Source organism: Chelonia mydas, chromosome 8 (genome assembly GCF_015237465.2).
Source record: "Chelonia mydas isolate rCheMyd1 chromosome 8, rCheMyd1.pri.v2, whole genome shotgun sequence".
Lineage (NCBI taxonomy): Eukaryota > Metazoa > Chordata > Testudines > Cheloniidae > Chelonia > Chelonia mydas.
The window spans coordinates 45058330-45085354 of NC_057854.1; the positions used below are offsets into that span (position 1 = coordinate 45058330).

A 27025-nucleotide genomic window follows, 5' to 3' on the forward strand; every position below is an offset into this window, starting at 1 on the left:
TACATATAAGCAGAAGACATCTGACAGATTCAGACTGTGTGTAATTTCTGTGTAAAAATCCAAGTTACAAAAGAACAATGAAACCTCCGGAGGATCTAAAGCAATATTTAAAATAGCCATATTCACAACATGTTGCCATTTATCGTTAGAGGACTGCTGGAGGTTAAATCTTTACCTCAACAGGCTTTTCTTCTTACCAGATGTCACAAGGGAGGTTTACCTGTTTTGCCTGTAGCCGCTTTAGAATCTGTCTCTGGCTGACTGATGTTCAATCAATAAAGGACATCCAGGGAACCTGGGACTAAAAAATTACACTCACATGAGGTCTGGGTCTAGTGCCAGACAAGCCCTAGTGGTCCAAAGGATAAGTGACAGTTTGAAACAGACAATATATTACAAGTAACCAGGACTTGAAATCTCAGCTTTCTAATTGCATTCAACATTTTTCTAGTGCTGGTAACTTGAGATATCTAACCTTGTAAAACAAAATTTAAATCACACCATTCTGATTAATATTCTGCTTTTTTTCACTTCAGTTCCAACATGTTTTGTTTTTTTGCAGGGTATCGCTGTTGGAAAAAAAAACTGTGGTAGCTAGAAACCAATGTTTGATCTTCTCTGATATCATATAAAATTTACAATATGGGATTCAAAATAACTGTTAAAATCATTTAAATCAGTGAATAAGGTCTTCCACAGTAGTAATCATGACAACAATTTTAAACCATAGGAGTCATCTAATGTATTACAATTATTTTTAAAGATTTTTAAGATCTCTCCAACCTGAAGTTTCCATGTTCAAGTGGAGCTACCACAGCTCAATTACTTCAGCAGTTTAAATGAGCCATTGTAGCTCTTCTTGGACACTGAGGAAAATAACCACTTATGACAACAGCAGAACGAGCCTCAAACACCCTTTCAGACTTCACAGTGAGAAGCAACCACACTGGAATTCTGTGGGCCACAAGCCACAGGGGATTATTTCAAACTGATTCTGCCAATGGTAATTGACACCCATGAATTATAATGAGAGAACAATACATTGAAAAACAAAAGACAAAATGACAGGTTTCAGAGTAGCAGCCGTGTTAGTCTGTATTCACAAAAAGAAAAGGAGTACTTGTGGCACCTTAGAGACTAACAAATTTATTTGAGCATAAGCTTTCGTGAGCTACAGCTCACTTCATCGGATGCATACGGTGGAAAATACAGAAGATGTTTTTATACACCCAGACCATGAAAAAAAATGGGTGTTTATCACTACAAAAGGTTTTCTCTCCCCCCACCCCACTCTCCTGCTGGTAACAGCTTATCTAAAGTGATCACTCTCCTTACACTGTGTATGATAATCAAAGTGGGCTTTCTCCCCCACCCCCCACAAAACCCACTCTCTTGTTGGTAAGCTATTACCAACAGGAGAGTGGGTTTGGGGGGGGGGGGGAACCTGGATTTGTGCTGGAAATGGCCCACCTTGATTATCATACACATTGTAAGGAGAGTGATCACTTTAGATAAGCTATTACCAGCAGGAGAGTGGGGTGGGGGGAGAGAAAACCTTTTGTAGTGATAAACACCCATTTCTTTCATGGTCTGTGTGTATAAAAAACATCTTCTGTATTTTCCACCGTATGCATCCGATGAAGTGAGCTGTAGCTCACGAAAGCTTATGCTCAAATAAATTGTTTAGTCTCAAATAAATTGTTTAGCCACAAGTACACCTTTTCTTTTTCCCTCTGTCTGTTGTTCTCTGGGCTGCAGGGACACGGAGCAGTAATGCTGTAAGCAGCTTTAAGCCAAGTATGATTGTAGATTATCAATTCATACCTCGAGCCTACTTATCTGGAGCCTCAAATATGGAAGTAAAATTAGGGAATGTCTAAAAAGACGCGATTAGGGTTATTTCTTTTATTTCTTATTGGCTTGTGGACTCCTCTGTGCTAACCCCAGATGCTTTTGTTTGCTTGTAAACTTTAAGCTGAACCCCCAAGAAAGCTATTTTGGGTGCTTAATTTTTGTAATTGTTTCCTTTAAGGCCTAGCAAAAAGCCTAAGTTCCAGATGTATTTTTTCCTTTTTGTTTTTAATAAAATTTACCTTTAAGAACACAATTGGATTTTTGGTGTCCTAAGAGGTTTGTGCGTGTTGTTGGATCAGCTGGTAGCTACAGCTAATTTCCTTTGTTTTCTTTCTCAGCTCTTCCCCAGAGCCGGGGGGGAGGAGGAGGAGGAAGGCTTGAGGGTACCCCACAGGGAGGAATTCCCAAGTGCTCCTACCTGGGTTAAAAGGGGTTTTTTTTTTGCATTTGGGTGATAGAGTTTACCAAGCCAAGGTCAGAGAAAAGCTGTAACCTTGGGAGTGTGATACAAGCCTGGAGTGGCAAGTATTAATTTTTTAGAATCCTTGCGGGCCCGCATCTTCTGCACTCAGAGTGACAGAGTGGGGATTCAGCCTTGACAGAACACCAGTTAATGAGAACACCTTTTAAGGGGTTTTAAGGACAACAGGAGACTGAAGATTAAATAATGTATTTGCATTCATACTAGAGCAGTGATCTGAAGTATTTTCTGTAGTAAAGAAAAAGATATGGGGAAGCCCCCAGAAGTGTCCACTGAAGGAGAAGAGTGGTAATGAATAGGCAATTAAAATTCAAACTTGGCCTCACAAAAGGAGTCACTAAAGTTCATTTTGCTTGTCAGTCCATATAAAGTGTCAATGACATGCCAGTTACTACTGAATTCATGGTGGGTTTGTATGGGCACTTCTTCAAATTCCAGAAAGTCAACTATAAAGAGCGGAAAAAATCATCTCATTTTCAAGTCAGTTGACATTTCAAGTCAGAACAAACACTAATATGGAAGTAAATTAATTTCTGTCCTCTCAGAAAAAAAGAGTATTTAAATCTCCTCCAACAAACTGGTCCCCTCCTATGTAAATGTATTTACAATTCCCTGCTTTACAAGGGATCTAGAAATATTAACTCTGGATAAACATTTCCATAAGCTCCTGAATCCTATTTTCTAAAAGCACCTTAACCATCTAGGAACTTAAATCCCAAAGACTTTCAATGAGATTTAGGCGCTTCTGGAGCTATGCGAATCTATTTCAAATTGCCTAACAGCAATAGCTGTTTTAAGTGCAAAGGTTTTTCCACCCCAAACAAACAAAATCCCTTCACCTATGCACCAAGAAGTTATGAATTCCACACTTAAACAACACAACACTGTGCATGGCTTTATCCCAGAGAGCTGACAAATGCTACAATGTAACTTTAATTGCAGTACGAAGTAATTATGCCAAAAATCAACAGTTTTAACTGGATTTTCTCCACTGTAAAAAAACGAGGAGTACTTGTAGCACCTTAGGGTATGTCTACACTACTAAATTAGGTCAGATTTATAGAAGTCGGTATTTTTAGAAATCCTTTTTATATAGTCGATTGTGTGTGTCCTCACACAAAATGCTCTAAGTGCATTAAGTGCATTAATTCAGCCGAGTGCTTCCACAGTACTGAGGCTAGCGTTGACTTCTGGAGTGTTGCACTGTGGGTAGCTATCCCACAGTTCCCGCAGTCTCCGCTGCCCATTGGAATTCTGGGTTGAGATCCCAATGCCTGATGGGGCAAAAAACATTGTCGCGGGTGGTTCTCAGTACATCTCATCAGGCCCTCCCTTCCTCTGTGATAGCAACAACAGACAATCGTTTTGCACCTTTTTTCCTGAGTTACCTGTGCAGACGCCATACCATGGCAAGCATGGAGCCCGCTCAGCTCACTGTCACCGTATGTCTCCTGGGTGTTGGCAGACACGGTACTGCATTGCTACACAGCAGCAGCAGCCCATTGCCTTGTGGCAGCAGACGGTGCAATAAGCCTGAAAACCATCCTCATTGTGTCAGAGGTGCTCCTGGCCGCCTCGGTAAGGTCAGTCAGCAGCGCCTGGGCAGACATGGGTGCAGGCACTAAATTAGGAATGACCCGACCAGGTCATTCTCTTTAGTCTTGCAGGCAGTCCTATTGTACCATCTTCTGCCGAGCAACCAGGAGATGTAGATGGCTTGCAGATCTACTGCACCGTCTGCTGCCAGCCAAAGATGTAAAAGATAGATGGAGTGGATCAAAACAAGAAAGAGACCAGATTTGTTTTGTATTCATTTCCCCCCCCCCCCCCTCCGTGAAATCAATGGCAGACAATCGTTTTGGTGAGGTCTGTCAGGGGCACCTTGAAAACTTTAATATAGATTCAGTCCTGCCTGAAATACCGGAGGGAGGGACAGCTTAGTGCATTGGCCTGCTAAACCCAGGGTTTTGAGCTCAATCCTTGAGGGGGCCATTCTGTGTGACAGTTGTTTTTGTTTCTCCTTGATGTAAAGCCACCCCCTTTGTTGATTTTAATTCCCTGTAGGCCAACCCTGTAAGCCATGTCGTCAGTCGCCCCTCCCTCCGTCAGAGCAACGGCAGACAATCGTTCCGCGCTTTTTTTCTGTGCAGATGCCATACCACGGCAAGCATGGAGCCTGCTCAGATCACTTTCACAATTAGGAGCACATTAAACAGCATGCACATTATCCAGCAGTATATGCAGCACCAGAACCTGGCAAAGCAAAACCGGGTGAGTAGGTGACATCAGTGCGGTGACGAGAGTGATGAGGACATGGACATAGACTTCTCTCAAAGCAGGGGCCCTGGAAATGCGGGCATCATGGTGCTAACGGGGCAGGTTCATGCCGTGGAACGCCGATTCTGGGCCCGGGAAACAAGCACAGACTGGTGGGACCGCATAGTGTTGAGGGTCTGGGACGATTCCCAGTGGCTGTGAAACTTTTGCATGCACAAGGGCACTTTCATGGAACTTTGTGACCTGGTTTCCCCTGCCCTGAAGCGCATGAATACCAAGATGAGAGCAGCCCTCACAGTTGAGAAGCGAGTGGCAATAGCCCTCTGGAAGCTTGCAACGCCAGACAGCTACCAATCAGTCGGGAATCAATTTGGAGTGGGCAAATCTACTGTGGGGGCTGCTGTGATGCAAGTAGCCAACGCAATCAAAGATCTGCTGATATCAAGGGTAGTGACCCTGGGAAATATGCAGGTCATAGTGGATGGCTTTGCTGCAATGGGATTCCTTAATTATGGTGGGGCCACAGACCGAACCCATATCCCTATCTTGGCACCGGAGCACCAGGAGGGCGCGGTGCGCATCAGAGAAGTTTTGAAAACCAGTGTCATGACTGGCCAGGCTACGGTGTGAAAGTTTTGTTTGTTTCTCCTTGATGAAACCCCCCGCCCCTTGGTTCACTCTACTTCTCTGTAAGCTAACCACCCTCCCCTCCTCCCTTCGATCACCGCTTGCAGAGGCAATAAAGTCATTGTTGCTTCACATTCATGCATTCTTTATTAATTCATCACACAAACAGGAGGATAACTGCCAAGGTAGCCCAGGAGGGGTGGTGGAGGAGAGAAGCACCGGGAGGAGTGGTGGAGGAGGGAAGGACAAAGCCACACAGCACTTTAAAAGTTTAAAACTTTAAAACATATTGAATGCCAGCCTTCTGTTGCTTGGAAATCCTCTGGGGTGGAGTGGCTGGAGGCCCCCCCACCATTGGGCATCTGGGTGAGGAGGCTATGGAACTTGGGGAGGAGGGCGGTTGGTTACACGGGGCTGTAGCAGCGGTCTGTGCTCCAGCTGCCTTTCCTGCAGCTCATCCATATGCTGGAGCATATTAGTTTGATCCTCCAGCAGCCTCAGCATTGAATCCTGCCTCCTCTCATCACACTGCCACCACTTTTCAGCTTCAGCCCTCTCTTCAACCCGCCACTTACTCTCCTCAGCCCGCCACCTCTCCTCCCAGTCATTTTGTCAGTGTGGGAGAATAGCATGAGCTCAGAGAACATTTCATCACGAGTGTGTTTTTTTCACCTTCTAATCTTCACTAGCCTCTGGGAAGGAGAAGAGCCTGTGATCCTTGAAACACATACAGCTGGTGGAGGAAAAACAAAAAAGGGACAGTGGTATTTAAAAAGACACATTTTATAGAACAATGGGTACACTCTTTCACGGTAAACCTTGCTGTTAACATTTCATACACAGCACATGTGCTTTTGTTCCAAAGTCACATTTTGCCTCCTCCCATCATGTGGCTAGTCCCTCCCGCCTCCCCGTGGCTAACAGCGGGGAACATTTCTGTTCAGCCACAGGCAAACAGCCCCGCAGGAAAGGGCACCTCTGAATGTCTCCTTAAGAGACATTTCAACCAGGTGACCATGAATGATATCACTCTCCTGAGGATAACACAGATAGATAAAGAACGGATATGGTTTGACTGCCAGCAAACATACACTGCAATGCTTTGTTCTACAATGATTCCCAAGTACGTGCTACTGGCCTGGAGTGTTAAAGTATCCTACCATGGTGGATGGAATAAGGCTGCCCTCCCCAGAAACCTTTTGCAAAGGCTTTGGGAGTACATCCAGGAGAGCCGCGAATGCCAGGGCAAATTAATCATTAAACATGCTTGCTTTTAAACCGTGTATACTATTTTAAAAAGGTACACTCACCAGAGGTCCCTTCTCCGCCTGGCGGGTCTGGGAGGCAGCCTTGGGTGGGTTCGGGGGGTACTGGCTCCGGGTCCAGGGTGAGAAACAGTTCCTGGCTGTCGGGAAAACCGGTTTCTCCACTTGCTTCCTGTGAGCTATCTTCCTCGTCCCCAAAACCTGCTTCCGTGTTTCCTCCATCTCCATTGAAGGAGTCAAACAACACGGCTGGGGTAGTGGTGGCTGAACCCCCTAAAATGGCATGCAGCTCATCATAGAAGCGGCATGTTTGGGGCTCTGACCTGGAGCAGTTTGCCTCTCTGGTTTTCTGGTAGGCTTGCCTAAGCTCCTTAAGTTTCACGTGGTGCTGCTTTGGGTCCCTGTTATGGCCTCTGTCCTTCATGCCCTGGGAGATTTTGACAAATGTTTTGGCATTTCAAAAACTGGAACAGAGTTCTGATAACATGGATTCCTCTTCTCATACAGCGATCAGATCCCATACCTCCCGTTCGGCCCATGCTGGAGCTCTTTTGCAATTCTGGGACTCCATCATGGTCACCTCTGCCAATAAGCTCTGCACGGTCACTTCTGCTGATAAGCTCTGCACTCACCTGTAGCTTGCCATGCTGGCCAAATAGGAAATTGAAATTCAAAAGTTTCCGGGCCTTTTCCTGTCTACCTGGCCAGTGCATCTGAGTTGAGAGTGCTGTCCAGAGCGGTCACAGTGGAGCACTCTGGGATAGCTCCCAGAGGCCAATACTGTCTAATTGCGTCCACAGTACCCCAAATTCGACCAGGCAAGGCCGATTTCAGCGCTAATTACCTTGTCGGGGGTGGAGTAAGGAAATCGATTCTAAGAGTCCTTTAAGTCAAAAAAAAAAAAAAAAAAAAAAAAGGGCTTCGTTGTGTGGCGGGTGCAGGGTTAAATCGATTTAACGCTGCTAAATTCGACCTCAACTTCTAGTGTAGACCAGGGCTTAGAGACTAACAAATGTATTTGGGCATAAGCTTTTGTGGGCTAAAACCCACTTCATCGGATGCATGCAGTAGAAAATACAGTAGGAAGATTACACACACACACAATCTTCCTACTGTACTTTCCACTGCATGCATCCGATGAAGTGGGTTTTAGCCCATGAAAGCTTATGCCCAAATACATTTGTTAGTCTCTAAGGTGCCACAAGTACTCCACGTTTGTTTGGGGTTTTTTTTGCCAATACAGACTAACACGGCTACCACTCTGAAACCTCTCTCCTCTGTGTTACTCGTTCTGCACTTTTTCAACATGGCACACTATGAACATTAGCTTGTACTGATTTCGGAGTGGCAATATCTTGTGCAAAAGTACCTACCGTATTTCATATCCAGTGCCAACACATTTATCTGAACAAGCTACTAAACTGGAATCCAACACCATCACCTTCATTTGTAAGCAGTACAAATACTTCAGTGCATCTCCCATTTCTACATGGGAAATTTACACTTAAATTTAGGTACCACAATGGCTTTCATTTTTCTTTTATTGACTTGTTTTGAAACTAAAAAGCAATGCAAACAGCTCTACAGAACTAACACTGAAGACATGGAAACTAGTGGGGCTCTGCAGGAATAAAACATCAGTAATCAGTAAGGTCCTCTATCAGGAGCAAATCCTTATAACCATACATCAAAAACCAGTTGCACCATAATCAAAACTGAACTCCCAGTCTTGGGTTCAGAGTCCTGAAAGCCTAGGTCTGGAGCCCTGCCTTGACTCAGATTTTTGTGTGTTCACGTGCACAAGAGAAGCTAGAGTTAACTCCTTGCGTGCTGAAGATCTGGCATTGCCAATTTTCCACTGCACCCTTTCACATGTTGCAAAGTTGGATATGTTTTAGCTAGATCCATGTTATACAACAAATAATTGAGGGAGGGAGATCTAACTACACAGGCTCTTAAACCAAGGCTGGCAATTCAATTTCGAACTGAAATTTCCAACCTTCATTTCCAATCAAGCCGTAGCAGAACAGCCTTGTCATCACTAACACTTCCAAGCAAACAAGTTAAAAGGCTACATGCCAGTTTCACAGTTCATGACTACAAAGCAAGTGAAAACACAGTTTCCCCTCCCTAAAAAATGCCACTACGGAGATAACACTTGTACAATGTTACGTTTGTAACAGGTCCAGTAAGCTATGGTACAGAACATTTGCTTTGTTCAGCTAGATTTTCTAGCATATACTGGTAACTCTATAAAAGTATATACATTCTCCAGATCAATCCAGTGCTCTGACAAATGCATTCATGCTCATTAGACCTATTTTTGTCATTACTGGCTGAGTTCTTGCCTAGTTACTGATTTTTTACTGATATTTAATTGTCCTTTTTTGCAACGTTTTGTCATTCCATTTCAGTGTAACAGTCCCAGTGGACATTTCTATACTATTTTTCCTGACATAAGAGTCTTTAGTGGCATTTCCACCATTAATTTTCCCTGCACAGAAATATAAGGTGGGTTTTTTGGAATAGTGCCAGTAATCAATGAAATTTCCCAAACCTTCATATCAGTGGCTATAAAATGCTGCATTTCTAATACAGATGGATCTGTAGTATGGCTATATACCAACTACTCTCTAATACTGAAGTCTAGCAGCAACCAAATTATCTTGCCTGGAACATTTGGGAGCAAGTTAAGTGAAGCAAGAGACTATGGAGTGTTACTGGACTTGGGGGGGGCGAGGGCGGGTGTTTATCTCCCAAATCTAGAAGCCAGTTACGCAGGGTCTTGGTGCAGTAACCTGCAGGGAACAGATATGGTGCTATGGTATCTATGCTGTAATACAGTTAGTGACCAAGTCATGAGTTCTTTGAAATTGGCCTAAGATTTGCAGTAACAAGGATCTTTCAGGGTTAATCTGCCATCTACAGATAAGGATAATTTTAACTAAATGACTGTTCAATCAATTTAAAAAAAAAAAAAAAAAAAAGCACTGGCTTTTGTATGTTACCATTCCTGTTGTCTGATTTGTGTCCATTTACTCTTTTACGGAGAGACTGTCAGGTCTGGCCAATGTACATGGCAGAGGGGCATTGCTGGCACATGATGGCATATATCACATTAGTAGATGTGCAGGTGAATGAGCCCCCCGAGGGTGTGGCTCATGTGGTTGGATCCTCTAATGGTGTTGCTAGAGTACATATGGGAACAGAATAGGCAACGGGGTTTGTTACATGGATTGGTTCCTGGCTTAGTGTTTCTGGTGTGTGGTTGCTGGTGAGTATTTGCTTCAGGTTGGGGGGCTCTCTATAAGCAAGGACTGGCCTGCTTCCCAAGGTCTGTGAGAGTGAGGAATCATTTTCCAGGATAGGTTGTAGATCGTCGATGATCTGCTGGAGAGATTTTAGCTGGGGGCTGTATGTGATGGCCAGTGGTGTTCTGTTATTTTCCTTGTTGGGCCTGTCCTGTAGTAGGAATCGTAACATACAAAAGCCAGTAGGAGAACACTTCAATCTCCCTAGACTTTCTATAACAGATTTTAAAGTAGCCATACTTCAACAAAAAAAACTTCAAAAACAGACTTCAAAGAGAAACTGCAGAGCTACAATTTGTTTGAAAATTTAACAACATTAATTTGGGCTTGAATAGGAACTGGAAGTGGCTGGCTCACTATAAAAGCCATTTTCCCTCTCTTGCTATTGACACCTCCTTATCAATTATTGGGAGTGGACCACATCCACCCTGATTAAATTGGCCCTGTCAACACTGGTTCTCCACTGGTAAGGTAACTCCCTTCTCTTCATGTGTGAGTATATTTATGCCTGCATCTATAATTTTCACTCCATGTATCTGAAGAAGTGGATTTTTTACCCACAAAAGCTTATGCCCAAATAAATCTGTTAGTCTTTAAGGTGCCACCGGACTCCTCGTTGTTTTTGTGGATACAGACTAACAGGACTACCCCTCTGATACTTGTTCAATCCATGACAGGCAGCAAGTAACAGGGGTCATAACTGTACTTAGCCTATATAGTTCGCACACAGCCCTGGGGAGGAAAAATTGTGCATCCAGTCATTCCTAAAACTCATTAATTATTTCCTCACTTCCCTGGTAGATGGAGAAACTAAGTCCCTGAGTCTTCCAGCCATTCTTCTGCACTGTTAGTGTCCTCCTCTTCTGATAGAGACAATCGGCCAGTAAGGGATTCCATGTCTGTCCAGCTATATTTGCTGAGCCCATCATTGTGGTATCTGAGTTCCTCTCAAGTGATCAGAGACAAATTGCCTAGAAGTGGCTGAAGGAAACCTCAATCTGGAGAGCATCACCCCTTCTTTTGAAAAGGGTGAGCTAGGCTATTTCACAGCAGCACCTTCTAGCTCCTGGAACTTCTCTTTGGAGATGCTTTCCTCATTGCACCAAGAGACCAAGGACACAAGTCCTAAGGAGAGTAGAAGAGATGTGAGAGTGAGCACACTGTGTGCCTGAAGATGACTTTAGGTAGGAGATGTGAGATAAATCCAAAAACAGCTTGCTATTGAGCTTAAATGGAGAGGATAAAGAATCCTAATTATCACAATTAGGTGCCTTCCTAATGATCCTATTTAATTCTATGGTCATCGAGGGAGGAGCAAAAGTTAAGGTCCTATACATTCAGGAAGGTGGAGATGCTTTACAGAAGCACGCTTAGAAACCCCTGTGGTCATACTTCTCTCCTGATCTCTGGGATGGCAGAGGCTGGCAGAAGTGTCCCCCAGAAACCAAGTATCTTCAGAAAAGTCATGCCTGCTCCATAGACCGGCCAACAATCACTACTTCTCCCCTTAAGGGCTTGTACTAGAGCTGCTGAGAAATTAATGCCAAAAGTTACTGCACTCTCAGTGATGGAGTCTTCCAACAGCCAAGGACAAGTGGAGAAAACAATTACTTGGAGTGGGGGGTGGGGAGGGAAGCCCTGAAGAGAAACCTATGGAAAAAAAATGAAACACACACACTATTGTTGGTACCACCATGCTAATTCTGTCAACACTACCTTATCAGTTACATTTCTGCACAAATAAAGAGATTGCATTCAAGCATGCACTAAAGCCTGGAAAACGTAAGAAAAAACAACTTTCCAGTATGAAAGATCTTATGTTAAAAGCTCACTGACTTAACATAAATGAAAGCTTTCAAAAGAGTCTAGATAATGTTTAGAGGACTGCACACTAGCTATCCCATGACAGTGATGACAACGTGCCAGCCGAAAGCACAGAGATAAAGAGGTGAGATGAAACACTGCTCTGTTCATGCTGATTCTACTTCAGCTGTGCCTTTATTTGCTGCACTAACCAATCAGGATGCTGCCGGTAGGGCCCGGTAAGCAAACTATTGTACGCACCATACAGCCCTTCTCTGTGGCAGGCATCCAGAACATTACAGCATCGTATCAAATCTGCAGAACTACTCCTTTTTCTTGTAAGACAAAGTAAAATTTTCTGTTATCTACTGCCCAGATGGTGTCCTCCACCAATTTCAAAGGGGGTGGGGGGAAGAGAATCAGGAAGTCTTAAAATGTCTATGTTAAAGAGTAAAATATGTGTCTTCATGCCAATAATGTACTTTGTTCTAACACCAAAACGTTCACTCACATGAGAAGGCTAATTTGCACAGGGTGTTAGTGCGTAGAGGTATGGCATTAAAAAAATATATATATATATATATATATATATATATATATATATATATATATATATATACACACACACACACACACACACACACACACACGCACGCAGTGAGATTTTGCATCTCTCTACAAGTACGGGGAGATCAAAAATTCCTGTGTCACCTAACATCACATCAGTATTCTGTACAGAAGTTGCCAATATCATCCATAGTTACCACTCTTTATTTGAATGTTTATTTTAGTGAAGGTCTGAGTAGGAAATTATTTCATTCAAAAGTCAGATTTATACATAATTTACTGAATTCCTGTTTGCAATAATTACATGAAAAATAATGTGGGCACACAACCTCCTACAGATGTGGTGATGATATCAATTTCATAAGCTGAACCACCACGTCATGAATGGCTATTACTCGTTTCACCTTTGATCACTTTATATGTACCCTGTCAACAAGCCCACCTCCACCAGGACTAATTCTAACATCTCAAATCTCAGTGGCACCATCAAAACCTCTGACAAAAATATATCCTTCTTTTGCTCCAAATATGAACCTTCCCAAAAATGTACACTGGTTTGAGACCCAGATCAGCCAATACAGAATTTTTAACTAGTGATATGGTGGAAGGTCTGATATTTCATTTTCTGTCAGGAGCAGAAATGGGACCTTTTTGTCATTAAAATATCATGAAGGCTTTTGCTTCTGCCTCTGGTAGATCACGAGGTGTCAGACCATAAAATTGCCACACTTTTCTATGGAAAAGCTATTTCAGGTCATTTTGAGAGGCTGGAATATTATTGGTTCTAATTTCTCTCTCCTTCCAAAACCCATACAATAGGAATTGCAGTACTAAGGCAGCCTAGCTTTCAGGAGGTTGGAACAATAAAAGCAAGGTGGTTTTAAACCAAAAAGTTTTGTTTCTCATACTAGACATTCACATCTCATTTATCCTGCACATTCCAGCAGCTGCAAAGGACAGTGATGTACTGCATGCATGAACCTCAGAATATTACTGAGGCTGATGACACACAAGCTGACAACACACAAGATTAGCGCAAGCTCAAGAGATGTGTAACATTCAAAATTAAGTTAAATTTCTATCTTCCCGCAACCCGAAGACTGAATTACTACCATGGCATAACATTAATGTAGGGTAGGTCTGGTCAAGCCATGCCAATGGTTGCCTACTATGAGAAACAACAGTTACCAGCAAGGGAATTAATTTCTCTCTCTCATGTGTGTCATCCATGGCTTTGCCCATAATTGCCAGGACATCACATACAATAGGGTCAGAATATGAACAATCAGTAACAACATAAGGGTGAAGTGGAACATTACACCAAAATCCTTGAAAGAAAATGTTCTTTATTCTCACTAAAAAATAACTGGACACAAACTGAAGGATATGGGCAAGTGGTCCTTCAGTCTAAAGAAGGCCAGGCATACCGAAAAGGAAAAAAAAAGAAAAAACATACTCTAGGATTATGCTGATTCCAGTCCCATAAATCCCTCTCCCCAGAGTCAAGGCAAACAAGTCCCAAACTCCTTCGCCTCAGGGTTAACCAAACAAAAGTCCTTTGTTCTCTCCTTTATTCAAGGAGAAAAAAACCCAACAAATCCCAAACATCCTTTTCTCAGCACTTACATGCCCCCACAAACATTTGTTTTCGAATGATTTCCTCTACAGACCAGCTTCCCTCAGAATGACTCTTAGGTTCTCCAGCCACTCCTGGCACTTAACTTCCTCTTTCTATTCCTTTTATGTTTTCCAAGCTAGTTTCCAGGAAAACTAATGAGATTGAGCTGCTGCTAGTCCCAGTCCATTAACCCTTGCCTACCATCATAGAATCCTAATAGCCTAGAATTCTGGGGCTTCATGAACCAAGTCCCACATAGGTAGTATAGCCTATCGCTGTCCAAAACCTGTATTTGGTAGGAAAGGGCACTTCTTTTGTAATGGTTAGTGAAAGAATTAATAGATGACCATGTAGCAACTCTGCAGATGCCATCAGACAAGGATGCCACAGTGCCCCTTATGGAGTGTGTAACAAATTTTCTTTGGTGGATCCAGTTTGGCTGCTGAACAGGTCTGGAATATAGCTCTTTTAATCCATCCTGATACAGAGGTTTAAAATGCCTTACAACTTTTCTTGTGTCTACCACAAAGCATTACGCATTTGCCACTGTTTAATTCATTAAAAACAGAACTTAATACCTATTGCACTTTTAAAAATATCCCAAATACTAGAAATTACTGTGTTAAAAATCTGTTTGATAAACAGCAAACAAATCAAACCTTAAGATAGTTTTAAAATGTAAATTGTATCTTTGTTGATATTCAAAGTGATATTCAGAGTGAAATTCTGGCTGTAGTGAAGTGAATGATGAAACTCCCATAGAATTCAATCAAATTTCTCCCTTAATTTTGTGGAAAAAAAATCTATTTACATATTAGTGTGCAAAAATATTAAGCTAAATGTTAAAATTAATACAAAGCAAAGTTTTCTCAAATTATAAAATCCCGGCATTGATGCTAGAAGTGCTAGGTTTAAGAGTGCTTCAAAACTCCCCTGTTATCTACAGCTATGATTCACAGATTCCAAGACCAGAAGGAACAACTGTCACCTAGTGTGTCCCCTTGTATCAATAACACAAGTCACAGAACTTCCCCCCAAAAAATTCCTAGAGCAGATCTGTTAGAAAAAACATCTAATCTTGATTTCAAAATTGCCACTGATGGAGAATCCACCACGACCCTCAGTAAATTGTTCCAGTGGTTAATTAGCCTCACTGTTAAAGATTCAGGACTTGTTTCCAGTCTGAATTTGTTTAGCTTCAACTTCCAGCTATGGGACTGTGTTCCACCTTTCTCTGCTAGATTGAAGAGATTATTAAATATTTGTTCCTTGAGTAGATACTTATAGACTGTAATCAAGTCATCCCTTAATTTCCTTTGTTAAGCTAAATGGATTGAGCCCTATGAGGGCTCAAAAAAGAACTAGAGAAATTCATGGAGGATAGATCCATCAATAGCTATTAGCCAGGATGGGCGGGGATGGTGTCCCTAGCCTCTGTTTGCCAGAAGCTGGGAATGGGTGATAAGGGATGGATCACTTGATGATTGCCTGTTCTGTTCATTCCCTCTGGGGCACCTGGCATTGGCCACTGTCAGAAGACAGGCTACTGGGAAAGATGGACCTTTGGTCTAACCCAAGATGGCTTTTTTAATATTCTTATGAGTCTATCACTATACGGCATTTTTCTAATCCTTTAATCATTCTTGTGGCTCTTCTCAGAACCTCTCCAATTTATCAACATCCTTCTTTAATTGTGGGCACCAGAACTGGATACACTATTCCAGCAGTGGTCACACCAGTGCCAAATACAGAGGTAAAATAAGCTCTCTACTCCTACTCAAGATTCCCCTGTTTAGGCATCCCAGGATCACATTAGCTTTTTTGCCACATCGTCACACGGGGAGCTCATATTCAGCTGACTATCCACCATGACCCCCAAATCTTTTTCAGAGTCCCCCATCCTCTAGAGTATGGCCTGCATTCCTTGTTCCTAGATGGATACATTTACATATAGCCATATTAAAATGCGTATTGTTTGCTTGTGCCCAGCTTACCAAGCAATCCAGATCACTCTATTGTTGACCTGTCCTCTTCATTATTTCAGATCCCCTAACGTGTGTGTCATCTGCAGACTTTATCAATAATGATTTTATGTTTTCTTCCAGGTCATTAATAAAAATATTAAATAGTATAGGGCCAAGAACCGATCCCTGCAGAACCCAACTGGAACCACAACCACTCAATGACAATTCCCCATTTACAATTACATTTTGAGACCTATCAGCTAGCCAGCTTTTAAGCTATTTAATGTGTACCATGTTAATTTTATACCGTTCTAGTTTTTTTTAATCAAAATGTTGTGCAGTACCAAGTCAAACACCTTACAGAAGTCTAAGTATACTCAGACAACACCATTACCTTTATCAGCCAACCTTGTAATCTCATCAAAAAAAAAGTTATCAAATTAGTTTGACAGGATTTATTTTCCATAAACCCATACTGATTTGCATTAATTACATTACCCTACTTTAAATTTTTGTTATTTGAATCCCATATCAGCTGCTCCATTATCTTGCCCAGAATCAACGTCAGGCTGACAGGCCTATAATTACCTCGGTCATCCCATTTACCCTTTTTAAATATTGGCATACTATTACCCTTCTTTTCCAGTCTTCTTGAACTTCCACACTGTTCATTAAAGTTGATTTTCAATAAGTCTTGGATCAAGTGAGCTCCTCAGCCAGCTCTTTTAAAACTCTTGGATGCAAGCTATCTGGGCCTGCTCACATAAAAATGTCGACCTTAAGTAGCTTCTATTTAACATCTTCCAGAGATAATAATGGAGTGGAAAGAGTGTTATCATTCCCATATGATGAGACTATATCATCAATCTTCTCTCACATCCCCAAGGCCATCACAGACTGTCTGGCAGTACATCAAAGCCTGGCACATAAATAAATGGGATCTCTATTCAAATAATGCTGCTTTGTTCATTTCAGTTCAACTCATTAAAAAATATGATACAAGGTCACAGTTAAACTAATAATCTTTTCCCATTGTAAATGTATTTACACTACATACTGAGACATGCAGCTCCAAAGGATTGCTAGTAGTCCTTACAGCACCATCAAGCTACCAAACGAAGTGAGTCCATACAATGATATTTATTGTTTGTATTGAGGTAGCATGTAGGAACCCCAGTCATAGACTAGGACCCCACCGTGCTATACCAAACACAGAACAAAGAGACTTGTCCCTGACTCATAGAGTTTACAATGTAGTTAAATAGTCTTTGATTACACCAGTGAACACTAAAAATTTAATCAGTTGGATAAATTGTTTATTACAGTGGTCCCCAAACTTTTCACCTCACGCCCCCCTTTACCCCATCCACACACACACCCGCCCCCAGATCCAGGGCCGGGAGAAGGGACGAGGCTTCGGAGGGAAGGATGTGGACAAGGGTAAGGGGGCTGAGGCTGGGGCCAGGGCTAGGGCTGGCAGGCAGGGTCTGGGTGCAGGGCTGGCAGGCGGGACGCGGCCAGGAGCGGAGCTAGGTGGCACTCCCTCCCTGCCTCTGTGGGGGCTGGCCTGGGCCTCAGCCACATACCCTGAATGTTCCTCTGTGTCCCCCAGGGGGTGCACCCAACAGTTTGGGAACCTCTGGCTTATTGGTCAAGGTATATTAATACAAATATGATGAACCATGACTAGGAGTTATCAAGAGAAGACACCTGCAAATACCTGTATTAGTACAGAGAAACAATGTCACTGCTGAAACACAAAATGGAGAAATACACGCCAAAATGTATTGATGCAACATGACTCATACATAATGTCATTACCAAAACATGCTTTGGGTTATATTTGTAGCTAATATACTCTGATCTTATGATCATGCACTCACGCTTCTCTGTGTCAAAATTAGAAAGGAAAAGGAAACTATTGCTTTATGCCTTTAGCTACTGTCTTTTTTGTTTACATTCCTTGGTCTTGCAAGTAACACTGATTGTCATATTAAACATCTTGTCCATTGTTTATTTGATTTTTGTATTTTGAAAAAGAAGAGAAATGTAAAAGATCAAAGGATGCATAAGACTGTATAACTAAACAATCGGAATCATATGACTGTATAGCTATGTAATTTGTCTACATGATACTATTACTCTGATACAATACAATCAAGCCTTCCACCCTGCTGACGCAGTGTGAATCAAATGCAGAGATGTCAAAGGCCAGATTAGTGGTGAGAGCGGCAGAGGGAATAGACTGGAACCAAAAAGCATGGGGGAGAGGGTAGAAAAAAAAGCAGTATATGGCCATGTACTTGATCATATGCAGCGTGTTCTCTAGAGCACTGAATCTGCAGGACACGTGCGTGCAGCCTAATGGCTAATTGCTTTGAAATTAGTTCTATGGCAAAGCACATGATGATTTCTGCTGTGGGGATTTGCAGAGGCAATGTTATGAAAGGATAGGCATGACACTGCAGGAAGATAATCCAGTATATATTAAAAACCCAAGGAAGCATTTGAACTGACATTCTTTAAGGATGCCAAAAGCTAGGTGCTTGTGTAAAAACACCTCGTTCATCAAGTAATAGGGGCTTTTAGATCTGCATAACATAACTAAGTTATTTGTCTTATATGGCTTAGTCATCACAATGTGTATCATTTAAGGAGAGAGAATCTATCAGTCTAGATAACTCCTTGTTCAAGTGTATTTTTAGACTTGCTCACCAATGGGTCCTTTTACCACTGCTCATGTGGCAGCTGTAACCACTAATGTAAATGAAAGATGACATTCCTGCATATGAACTTATTTTATAATACTGTTAAATTCTTATACCCCACCTTCCATCTCAGGACTTCACACAGGCGCTGTCAAGGTTAACGTTTGAAGCAAGCACCCTTGTATGCATTTTACAGATATGGAAACAGAAACAGAGCGGTTAAGTAACTTGTTCAAGCCCGCACAATGAGTCAGTGGCAGAGATGGGAATAGAGTCCCCAAGTCCTGGCTACCTCTATCCTGTTGTAACCATTACACACTTCCTCTCTGTATTTACAGTAGAATAGCCAAGTAGCAATATTACAAATATCTTTCCTTTTCAACGCTCTTCTAGGATTTCTGCTCTGTTTGACTATGAATAGGGCTGTCACATGTTTCAGAAGTTAACGGGAGCGAAATCCTTCAGAGCGTGCCTGTTAGAGAGAACAAAAGAAAAGGACACTGGTAACCTGTTTACTCCCTCTCAGCCACGCCCCAAGTTTAGGACACAATCCTAAGAGGCAGCGAGGACTACATTTTTTAAGTATTTAGGTGTCTCAAGATGCAGATAAGCGCTTCCAAACAACCTCACTAGGCCCCTCCCTCCCACTGAATTTCAAATGGGACATTGAAATCAATAGGCTGTAGGCACCTAGGTGCTTTCGAGAATCTCACTAGGTGCTTATATACCTTTAAAACTCTGGCCACAGGTTCCTCCTGTGAAATAAGTGTTCTCAATTCAAGGGCAACAAAGATCTCAGCACTGTGCTGGATTGGACTGCTAACAGACACCTCTTACATGTTTTAAAGGTTATTTAGGTCCTGAACAGACCCAAAATATTAAGTTCATGGTTACTATAAAGTCATCAATATATCCTAGTCCTATACAGGATAGGAAAGTTACTTGAAGAGTATCCTCTATATAACCATTAAATAGAAGTGTTCTTTGATTATTCTGAACTGTTGACAATCCAACTGAGCAAGGATCAAACTCTCATGATTCACATCTGGGCTCAAGTCAGATAACACGACTAATCATCTGAAAGCTATTTTTTGTAACGAGAAGGCCTATGAAAATGTTTACATATCATCTGCTAATACATTTTGACTTGACATCCCTACAAACTGCTTAAATACTGGATTAAGAGCCTCAGGTATCAGACTACATGTCCGAGAGCTTACTTTACTGTTCATTATCAAACACAGATTTCCTTAAAAAAAGGTAAGCATTCTAACAATTAAGAGTATCTGCCAAAAATAAGGAGAAGGTTGCTTAAACAGAAAATTCTAAGGAAAAAACCTTGCCCTCTACATGAAGAGTATCAATTTGTTCACTTGTTGTCGAATGTATTATAGTGAAGTACACATTTGTTTGTGTTTACACATTGCACCTAGCAATAATTCTCTAAGCTTGTATGCATGAATAGCAGTTCAAAATCCACATCTATCGAGTTCATATTTAAGGGGGGTGTAGGGGGAAAGTAATCCATATCACGTATACACATTTAGAGGTTGTAGAACAGTTATAAATATGATATGTTGGAAGGATATTAAATAGGGAACTAGACAATGGCACATGACCTCTATTCGGTGGAATATATATTTAAATACCCAGAAACAATGCAGTACACCGGAATATTCTGATTAATGGAGTAACCACAAGCTGTACAATGTTTTAATTAAATTGACGGAAAGAAGGGAAATTACATGTTTGAAGAAGAGGATTTCCACTTTCATTAGATCCTTGAGATTAAAAAATATACACACACATACACCCCTGTATTTTAGTTTGAATCTACTGTTGCTTTTCTCTGGTCTGAAAAGCTGGAGAAAAAGCTACCAATTTTCTACGAGATTCCTCGCTGGTTAATCCTATGACAGTACAATTTATTATTACAGTTAAAATCATTGTAGCCATTGTACTCTATGCCTCCCTAGAATGCACAAGCTCCATTAAACAGGTGTGTTTTCTCTGCAAATATCAAATGCTTAGCTTCAACAGTCAGCTGAACTCTCTTCTTTTTCCCCTCACCACTTGATACAGACTTTTAGCATTAGCAATTACCACGGCAAGGTAAAAGAATTACATATGCACATGAGGAAATGCTGTCATTTGGGAAACATGCACAGGTACATGTTTGAAAGAGGGACCGAAAACTAGAATAAAAACAACACATACTGCTGCTAAAGAATAAGTACTGGTGAGGAAATGGTCACGAAATAATGGTAGATTCTAAGAAGGCAGCAAAATCATATTACAGAACAGAACCTCAGGCTTTGAAAATTAAAGTGCACAGGCTGCTGTGTATGTTTGACTGTGAATGACGTGATTATAATCAAAAATCTACATACATCCTGTATAAAGCAATTACTTTGCCACATGCCAATTACATTAAGCAAAGTAGGAAATAGAGAGTTTTCATTTTTGAAATCTAATTATTAATATTTAAATATTCATAAAAGTCAGAAAATAAGGTTATTCCACTTAGGACTGAATAAAGAGCCTCTGAGAAGAGCATAATAAGCACAGGGAGCTGCCATCTTAAAAATTCACTCTGCTGAATGGATTCTCCTCTGGACAAGTCTCTGCTGTGCTTTTCCCCAACTTCTGAAAACCATTCACATTAGGTACAATTTACAAGTTTGCTTCCTGCCCTCCTGCCATTATTTTTCTTTTATATTATTACTCATTAGCTTCCAGGGAAAATTTTCAAAAAGCACAAATGGGGTACAGGCCTTGATCAGGCACCTACTAAAGTCAATGGTACAGAACCAGGCACAGATCCTCAAAGGTACTTGGGCCCCTAACTTCCATCGATTTAAACAGCAGTTAAGCCCCTAATGCTTTTGAGGATCTGAGCCTAGGTGCCCAATTCTAATTGACTTGCAATGGCAATAAGGTACCTAACTTTTCTTTATGCCTTTGACTCTCTCTCCTGCTGGCTCCCACACTGCTAGACTCCTTGGTTATTAGTTTGTGCACATTTACTTTTACTACAATTATCCACCAAGGCTGGGGGGGGGGGGGGGGCAGAATGGAAGAATGTGTGTTGTTCTTACAGTCTGCGTTCCTCAGACAGTGGTAGTCAATTCCATTTCCTCCAAATGTGTAGTGCAAATGCTCCCCTGGGGGAAGGACTCGCCAGAGGGGCGCAGACCACCTCTCATTTGTTCTCCAGAGTCTTAAGAGAGTCTCTAGATGTTAAACTGTCAAAGAAAACCTTCAAAATATGCCCCAAGTTTAACCAAATCAGAAATGTCTGCCTAAGTTTGCATTGACTCCAAAATACCGGCTCTGAACTGTGAACATTATGCGTTTCAATGGGTGCTAACTCAGCTATCAGTGATGATGCATGAATTGGCAATAGTGCCTTTAAAGTAATTTCAATAGCAAGTAACACAAATTTAGCCCTGCTACAGGCGTCTCATTACGACAAGAATTTCTGGCCGTTGCTCAGTTTGTGAAAGCAAAATAATAATACTAATACCTATCTCAAAGTGCTTTGCAAAGGAAGCAAGTATTATTTACTCCCATTTTAATGATGGGGAAACAAAGGCACAGCACGGTGACAATACCCAGCTGGATGTGGCAGAGCAGGGATATAGAACCCAGGTTGTCTCAGTCCCAGTCTAGTGCTCTATCCACTAGTCCACACTGCTCCCCAGGGCTGTCCTTATCTCTACGCAAAGTATGCAGCTGCATAGGGCACCAGGAAATTTGGAATGCCCTGCGTAGCTGCATGCTGCTCCAGCCTCTGCCCCTCCTCTACCCTAGGGCCCCTGCCCCTGCTCCGCCCCAGCCCTGCCCCCACTCCTCCCATTCCCCAAAGCCCCCGCCCCATTCCGCTCCACCTCTTCCCGCCCCTGAGGAGTGCTGCAGGGCCAGGCCTACGCTCCCCGGTGGCAGGAAGTGCAGTGACCCGGCCCCAGCCACACCACCGGTGAGTGCTGGGGAGGGCTGGTTCCCTCCTACCCCCCAAGCCAGCCCCCCTTCCCCCCCCCCCGCGAGGCCTGGGGCCCCACACACACACCCCCCGGGGGGACTACATAGGGCCCCACAATGGCTAGGGACAGCCCTGCTGCCCCCTTCACATAATTCCAAAGCTTGCAGTTTGTAACTGCAAGTTCAGAGACCAGACTTCCACTGACTGCCATTAGTATTTCTGTGCCCTCCACAACCTCCATTATTAAACAAACTTCATACTGCTACCTTAGAGGACAAAACCAATGTGCATCATTCACCCATTGCACAGACAAGATAACTGAGAACTTGTACAAAATCACTTCACTCAGAGCTGGAAACAGAACCCAAGTCTTAGAGTCAAGCCTCAGACATTCTCCCATACAGCCTTTCAGAAGGGCTACTGCAAACTAGATGCTGCTGTACTCCGCACTAACACGGTGTGCCTACACCTAGCAGTCAGGTCACAGAGATTCACAACTCGTAGTGCTTTCACACTAGAAAATCTGATTGCTCAAGTGGTAGAGAGAGCCTCATGCTTTTACATCCAGCGATCCCACATCCAGCTTCCACAGACAACCCCCACAGGGACGTTGTCACATTAGTTATGCTGTCTGTAACCATTAGTCCCCAATCTACTCCCAGTGCTAAAATGAGAAACCAAGAATCCTGATGCCCAGCATTCCATTACTGCCTCACAAACACTTGTGAAATCCACTGACAACATGCGTCACATCTCCATGCATGGTCTGGTCCACACAAGATAACATACTTTCCCATCACAGGCTAATGCTATAGCTGAAGTGGAGTGATCTGTACTGTGGTTATGAAGACTGTGGGTTCAAAAACTGCTGATGAAAAAAGAATACATATATGTGTGAGTGAGTGTAAGGACCGTGGACTGATTTTATATTGCAAAACATGGTATTTGATGTGGATTTGAATGCTCTGTTATTACCTGTTTTACTGTTACATTTTCACTATCTGTATTTGGTTTAGTGATAGCTTTCCCTTGGACACAACAAGGTAAAGCACACTCAGCATGCATGAGACTGACAGCAATGTATGAAAGATTTTGCATATGTCCGAGTAGGATGTCATGCCTGTGTAAACTCCAAAAAGGTAAGAACTTGATTTAATAAGTTATTGTGTCCAAAAATTTAGCTTCACTCTCATCAGTATTTATAGGGACAGCAATGCCCTGAGACATCCCAGTGCATAGGTGCTAGAACTAGTGGTGCTAGGGGTGCGGCCTCACCCTCTGGCTTGAAGTGGTTTCCATCATATACGGGGTTTACAGTTTGGTTCAGTGGCTCTCAGCACCCCCACTATACAAACTGTTCCAGTACCCCTGTCCCAGTGAGTTGTAAAGCCTGTCACTGGTAGGTCACCAGTGTAAATCCGGCCCAGCTCACCAGGGATTAAAAGGTTGTAGCCATCACAACTATATGAGATGAGTCTGGCAAGTCCACGTTGCAGTTCCCACATCATGGACTCACCACTTTACTTTGCACTAGACGGTAGTCTCTTACCACTAGTATCAGAGGGGTAACCGCGTTAGTCTGCATCCACAAAAACAACAAGGAGTCTGGTGGCACCTTAAATACTAACATTTATTAGGGCATAAAGCTTTTGTGAGTAAAAAACCCACTTCTTTAAGGTGCCACCAGACTCCTTGTTGTTTTTGTCTCTTACCACATTTTGTAAAGCGCCTAGAACTATGGGTCCTCAGGATCCTCACTGCAGCAGCTCTCACTAGAAGATCAAAATGATCTTCTTTACTATAAGTGTGAAAGTGGGCAACACTGCAATTGTCAAAAATGCTACAGGTGGGCAGGGGGCGTGCAAAAATGATAAATCAGTCCAAAAACATGATTTAAACTCTTGGTTGGTGGTTTTTTGTTTTGTTTTTTAAACTCATGTTTTGGGGGCCAATCCCAGGATTTTTGAACTTTTGGGACTGGCAGTTCTGTCAATACCAGCACTGCTGGCTATTTCATTGCTTATCAAAGCATGTGAGAAAGGAGAAGTATTGTATTATAAAGATCTACACACCAACAGTTCCCAAAGGAGGGAGGATATGTGGAAGACATGCACATCTTAATTTAGGGTAAGTGCTCCCACACAGGGTGAGGTTATACTGAGCAGCACATTGGTTTGTTTTTTCCCCCCCTTAAGTGGATCTCTGCTTTCAAAAAGTTGGAAAATGCTGATATATTACACCAGTATTTAACACCACATTTAGTTCTGTACATGCACTAGGAATTGTACAAGCGTTTATACATATGCCGGTATACCACCTTTGGCAAAAATTTGAAGAAAAAAAAATGAAAAAAATCTAAAAGACTGAATTCTGAATACTGTAGCATAAAGTTCCTACTGTATGTCCTGCCAAGTAATGCTTACTACAATGGCAACGAGTGAGACCAAAACACAGCCACAAAGGCTACAACACTGCATACAACAATAGTTATGTCAGTTTTAAGCCAAACCCATTGATCAGCAAAAACTAGAATCCCATGTGGTATTTATAGTTGTTTCTTCAACATTTATATTTTCCCAGAAAGATCACTATTAAGTATCCAAGCATAATAAGATTTTAACTGATGTTATCCAAGTTATACTAATTTTTTTCTACATCACGGAAACAAATGAGCTCTTCATAAATATTTTGAGACCGAACAGTGTTCGGTTAAAGGCCAATAAACCTTATGACAGGTTTCAGAGTAGCAGCCATGTTAGTCTGTATCCGCAGAAAGAAAAGGAGTACTTGTGGCACCTTACAACAATAAATTTGTTAGTCTCTAAGGTGCCACAAGTACTCCTTTTCTTTTTGCGAATAAACTTTATGTCCTCCTTAAAAAAAAAAAAAAAAAAAAAAAAAGCTTTATTCCCCTAATCATTTTACATTCCCTTGATTAGTTCTGCAGCACTGGAAGTTGTGAAATATGCCAATGGGGACTAGCTCCTGCATAACCTTGGTGCCCAGTAGCAATCACATCAGGAACCTTGTCTGTTTCTCAGAGGGAAGTACAGATTGAGCTCAACACAACACCGTCCTCTTGAATCTCTAGCACAGATAAACTGCACAAGAAAGGTAAATGATAGCCCATTCCCATACGTGATCTGTGAAGTCAGTTGTGTGATTTTAACGCTACAGATCTTTCAGCCAAGAGAAAGATTTGGACAAACATACACTCCCCCAAAACATGCACAACATGGATTTCTCCAATATATACACATCAGTATTTACAGACACAAAACCTTTGTTTCTGACACCTGTGAGGAAATTTGTGGCTCTCATTGGATGGGATTCACTAGAGACTACAACATGTTTCTTCTCTTTATTAACCCCCCCCCCCTCGGTTTTGTAAGGGTCGCTTAAGAAAGCACTTAACCTGAAATAAATGACATGGGTGGGTGCTGTTTTCTGGAGTGACTTAGCATCCCTGGCTGGCTGACAGCAGCCTCTGCAGGCTGTGAGCAAACCTTCATTAAGTGGAAGATATCAAAATCCCCTGGCCATCCCTCCCTGCACTATTCCCTTGTAATTCAACCTTGTACAATTCTACAAGCAACCCATCTGGGGCAAGTCACCTCTCACTGGCCCTTCGGTTCTCACAGCAAGGAAGGACAAGTGGATTTTCATAACGAATTTCCAAAGAGCTATAAATGTTACGGCCTCCGCTGATTTACCTGCCCCCAGAGCTTTTGCTGACTCAAGCATTAACTGTAAAGGGCACCCCGTGGGAAGGGGGAATTTCAGGGAGGCAATTCGCGGGGGGAAGTTGTGGGTTTGGGGGATGTTAGCAGGGTGAGTGGTTTCAGAGAAGGGATTTGGGGCTGTAGATCCGAGGGGGTGGGAGAGGCGTAATTCCCAAGAGGTAGCTCAGGGAAGGCTGAGGGCCAGGGGATATCAGGAGGAAGCGGTAGCTTTCGGGGGGCGAGAGGGGCCGGGGGAGGCTGCGGGTTCGGCGAGGGGCGCGAGGGTGATAAAGGAGGCCGGGGCCGTTAGAGGGGGCCGGGAGGAGGGATAACCGGGGGGGCGCGATGGGCTCGGCAGCCGGCTCCGCCTGAGCTCGCCCCGGCCCGCCGGGTTCCCCGCCACCCCTCACCTGGAGACGAAGTTCTCCAGCACCGAGCTCTTGCCGGCGCTCTGCCCGCCCACCACGGCGATCTGCGGCAGCTCCAACAGGCAGCTCTGCCCCAGTGCCGCGAAGGCGTCCTGCAGCCGGTTCACCAGCTCGATGAGCCCCTCCATCCCGCCGCCGCCGAGGACAGGTAACGGACCGGGCTGAGCGGCGCGCGCATGCCCAGTGCCCAGCGCGCCCGGGGGCGGTGCCGCCCAGCCAGGCCACGCCCACTGCGCCGGCAGGACACGCCCCCCCACGCGCGCGCGCGCACACACACACGACACTTCACATGGGGGGGGGGTTAAAAACTAAATAATGAGATTATTTTTTACCCGATCCGTTGGGAGCCCGTTGTGTTCACCTTTTGCTGTCTGCAGATGTTAGGGACACAGAGGTCACGTTTTCAAGCTTTTCTCCA

General features: G+C 42.9%; 1 protein-coding gene across 11 annotated transcripts in view; it reads right to left on the reverse strand.

The window, feature by feature from the left end:
• Nucleotides 1-26805, reverse strand: part of DNM3 (dynamin 3) — a 311515-nt gene extending 284710 nt beyond the window's left edge. For all 11 annotated transcript variants that reach the window (XR_006292780.1, XM_043553169.1, XM_043553167.1 and 8 more), the window contains exon 1: nucleotides 26590-26805. Coding sequence is in view for 10 of the 11 variants with exons in the window: in XM_043553169.1 (XP_043409104.1) it covers nucleotides 26590-26735 (146 nt within the window). In the remaining variant the exon portion in view is untranslated. The remainder of the gene's footprint in view (nucleotides 1-26589) is intronic.
• Between the last annotated feature and the right edge of the window lie 220 nt (nucleotides 26806-27025).